The following is a 4,209-nucleotide window of genomic DNA, read 5'->3' on the forward strand; positions in this document are numbered from 1 at the left end:
CTCTTTCCTTAAAACAAATATCCTAACATCTAATGCTCCCAATTAGCTACTTGTCTGCAGAAATAGTAGTGTTTTATATAAAACACTACTATTAAAATGGGCCCGGTACATAAGAAAAAAATGCAACATTAAGCAAGTTCTTTTCCTTCCTGCTATTTATAAAGCACTTTCTACCCATATTAACTTACCTTTTGAATTTGACCTGTCCCTTGAGATACTGGAATAAGATGAGATACTGCAACAAGATGTGTCGACGAAAGTTACTGTCACTCAGTTGCAAGTCCATCAACTACTCAAAACACAAGCAAACACACACAAAAAAACACAACAGATTAAAATCGAATTTGGTCTAAAGGAACAGGTACAGGTTCGCTACTAGAGAAGTGGAAAATTCCAACTCATTTATAAAGTATTTTCAGAGAGCTCACTGCCTACGAGATACCACTGCATAAACCCAAGGATAAGTAGTAAAGGTTCTATATGGATTTCCTATTTTTTTTTTTTTTTATGCCCTGGGACATTCTGGTTAGTGGGTAATAATGTTTTCTTTAAAAAAAAAAAAAAAAGATTTATTTATTTATTTTTCATTTGACCAGCAAGGGATTGGGAGGTGGGGAGTGAGAAAGCAGCTAGGTCCAGGACTCAAAGCGCAGTCAGCCATGTGGGAGTTTAGTGCCCTTAACCACCATGCCACCTGCTGGCCTCAGTGGGTAATAATGTTCTAAGTTAGTGGGTAATAATGTTTTCTTTAAAAAAAAAAAAAAAAGATTTATTTATTTATTTTTCATTTGACCAGCAAGGGATTGGGAGGTGGGGAGTGAGAAAGCAGCTAGGTCCAGGACTCAAAGCGCAGTCAGCCATGTGGGAGTTTAGTGCCCTTAACCACCATGCCACCTGCTGGCCTCAGTGGGTAATAATGTTCTAAGTGTGGCTGCCACTTTCCCACATAAAGAAATAATGACTAAACGTGAGGTCTGTATGAATATATAGCATATTATCAAGGGGAATCACTTTTATAGTACTATAAAATGCCTGCAGTAGAGGTGGTGCTTAATAACAAAGAAGAAATTAGGTGGTAATTGCTGTTGCGTGATGCTGGAGCTGCACGGGAGTCCTGGGTTTGGCTCCCACATCAATCTATAAAAAGGATGGGTATGGTTGTACACTTCTATAATCCCAGCTAAATAGGAGTGTGGGCAGACCCTGTCAAAAACAAACAAACAAAAAACCTCTCCAATTAAAAAAAAAAGAATGGGATGTTTATTTACATCTTCTTTCCCTGTTCTCTGGACAGGTCTGGAAAAGTTTTATAATGACTTTTTGGAGCAGCTCTGTCATGAATATACTGGGGATATCACCTATCCAATCACTGAGCAAGCAAATGGGTAAAGGTGTGTCTTGGTTATTGCTAGGCTCATAACTTCCTAGAAAACCACAGATCCTGGTAGATTTTTTTCTTTGTTTCTTTTCAAAAGTGGGTAAAGTTCTACATCAGTCTCTGGCTTCAGTGAGTCTGGCTCTCGTCCCTGGACTGATACCGCCTACATCTGGTCTTCGTTACTTGGAGCTGAACTTCTGAGTGCCACCACTTACTTCAGATAGAGTCCAGCAGGCCAAGGCTTTGGGCTTGTTCATTACTTAGAATTTCTGGTTCACTGGGACCAGGAGTTGGCTTAATGGCTATGTCGCTGGACTCCCATGCAGTAGATGGTGGTTTGAGTCCCAGATCCAGTGGGTTAAACTCACCCTGGGTGCGTGTGCGTGCCTGCCCAAGATCCCGAGAGGAGAATGGAGGAGAAGGGATTGTGGCATGGCCATCCCCCCTGGGGTGTGATTTCTCACTTTCTGTTTCCCTGTCTCTGTCTTTCTGGTGAGTGCATGTGCCCTACAGCAAAAACCTCTCCAAACAAACAAATAAATAAATAAAACAAATAAAAAGAAATTCTGGTCCATGAAGACATTTATCTTATGTCTGGAAGCTCAGCTTTGTCCTTTTAGCTTTCTCATTTTCCTATTTACCGTCATTGCTATGTGTCTGGAATAAAGGAAGTAAGTCAAGACAGAAACTCAATATGCCATCTTGACTAGAAAATTTCTACAATCTCTTATTTTGAATAAAACTTACTAAAACGTATAAATAAGACTAATAGGGAATGCTTAAATCCCACAGCTGTGCCTATATGATAAAATTACAAAATGATATTTTGTAATTTTCAGGTACAGGTTTAAAATACATATACCTGAAAGAAAATGACATATATTCTAAATATACTTACTGTAGAACAACTCTGACCTTTGAACTTAGGCCTACTTGTGTAAGGAAGAAATGCGACTCTCAAACTAACATTTAGGAGCTTTCATCAAAAGTAAAAAGCATTTCTTAAAATTTAAATCTATCGGCCAATAGGAAAACTAAAAACAAAAAACCCAAGACCATTTCTTACTATGTTTAGTGAAAAAGAAAGATTTATACCTTTTCACTTGTCAAAAATTTTGCAAAATACACATGTTCCCCTCCTGTTTTCAACTCTTCCATCTTCTTCCTTGAGGCCTGAGTATCGTCTAATTTATAACTCTTAAAAACAGCTAAAACTTCTTCTGAATACTGCAAAGTAAAAATCAGTTAGTTTTAGTGGGCTTTGTTGCCCTCAAATTTTGCTTTCTCTATATTAAAATACCTAGAATTTATTTCCAACCATATACATACATTGTTAAGATACATAAAATAACAAAAATACTGATAGCAAAATAGGAATAAAAACTATTGGGTATGAGATTCCATGGTACTGTAAAAGAAAGAATAACTCTCTATTCCTGAAGAAATATGATTTAATATGAAATCTGTGTAAGGGTCATACAGAAAGGAATGCTATTAACGGTATTCAGGAGTTTATCAGTGAAATTGCTTGTTAAGCCAGCTGTGGAAACCGAGCATTTCACGTGCCAAAAACTGTGACCAAATAAAACAATGACATCAAATCCTGCCTGGTTGAAAGACGATTCCAGATGATTTCTTACTAACCACTTAATCTGAATTTAGATGGTGCCCCTCACAGCTGTATATAAAATAAAAAACTATTAGAAATAATACAGAATAGGGATAAAGGGAAGAAACACTTAGTAGTCTCAAGAATGTAAAATTTTCTACCAAAAATGATATACATGGTAAATGCACTGACTGTCAAAAACAATGAAAAAAGGGGAAAAAACAGAAACATACACTATAAAACTGTAAGAGGCATTTTTTTAATACCAGATTTTGATTATAACCAAAGAAGATAAGTATCCAAAAAAGAAAAAAATAAGTTTTCTGAAAAAGGAGCTGGCATACTTTCTGTAAAGAACTGGAGAGTAATATGTCTTTCAGGCTTTGTGGTCCGTGGTATCTTAGTAGCAACCATCTGACTATGACACTATGGTATAAAAACAGCCACAGAGAAATGAATGGTCAGGAGTGGACTGCAATAAACCTTTGTTTTCAGTTTACAAACCAGCAGGTTGTATTAGGCACAAGGTTGTGAACTCCCATTTCAATAGAACAATTGAAATAATTTTGTGCAAAGTAAAGACAAGATATATTCTACTGAAAACCATTAATTTATGTTGATAACACTTTATTAGGAAAGCTCTAAGCTGTAATTAACTTTTAAAATCCCAAGTCATTTATAATCTCTTCTACAAAATCAATTATTTAAATATTAATTTACAATTTGGCTTCTGTATATTATAAAATGGTTGTAAAAACTAAGAGGCAGAATTGCACAGTGAAACATACACTGGACCAAAGTCTTAGCTCTGCCACTCACTGTAAAATAATAAGCTTTTGATAGTCTGTGACTGGCAACTTACTTTGAGAAAAGTCTTCCATGAAATCTTCTCATAGCATTGCACAGGGTTCCTGAAGTAATCTTGAAGTGACCAGAATTTTCGATACAGGTTATAATCAATTGGAATGGAGCTAATAAAATAAATGTTGCATAATATAAATCATTTAAATTCTTATAAAAATATCTAAATGTACTTAACTTTTCTTGGGTCATAAATCCTTTTCAGAAGCTGATGAAAATTATGGTCTCTTTTCCCAGAAGGGTGAATGTTCTTCACGTATAAACTTTTTTAATTTCATGAAACTCACAGACTCTCTTTATGCATACTGGTAGAACCTCTGAATTTTGGCTGGAATTAGGATTATTCAGATTAAAGACAATA

At 35.8% G+C, this 4,209-nt stretch overlaps 1 protein-coding gene across 2 annotated transcripts in view; it reads right to left on the reverse strand.

Moving 5' to 3' along the window:
- Positions 1-4,209, reverse strand: part of THOC1 (THO complex subunit 1) — a 47,479-nt gene that overhangs the window by 18,714 nt on the left and 24,556 nt on the right. For both annotated transcript variants that reach the window (XM_014588991.2, XM_006151606.3), the window contains exons 10-12: positions 3,850-3,958; positions 2,474-2,605; positions 189-289 (exon numbers count right to left, since the gene is read on the reverse strand). In XM_014588991.2, the coding sequence (XP_014444477.2) occupies positions 189-289; positions 2,474-2,605; positions 3,850-3,958 (342 nt within the window). The remainder of the gene's footprint in view (positions 1-188; positions 290-2,473; positions 2,606-3,849; positions 3,959-4,209) is intronic.

This window comes from Tupaia chinensis, unplaced genomic scaffold, assembly GCF_000334495.1.
Source record: "Tupaia chinensis unplaced genomic scaffold, TupChi_1.0 Scaffold000320_2, whole genome shotgun sequence".
NCBI classification, from domain to species: domain Eukaryota; kingdom Metazoa; phylum Chordata; class Mammalia; order Scandentia; family Tupaiidae; genus Tupaia; species Tupaia belangeri.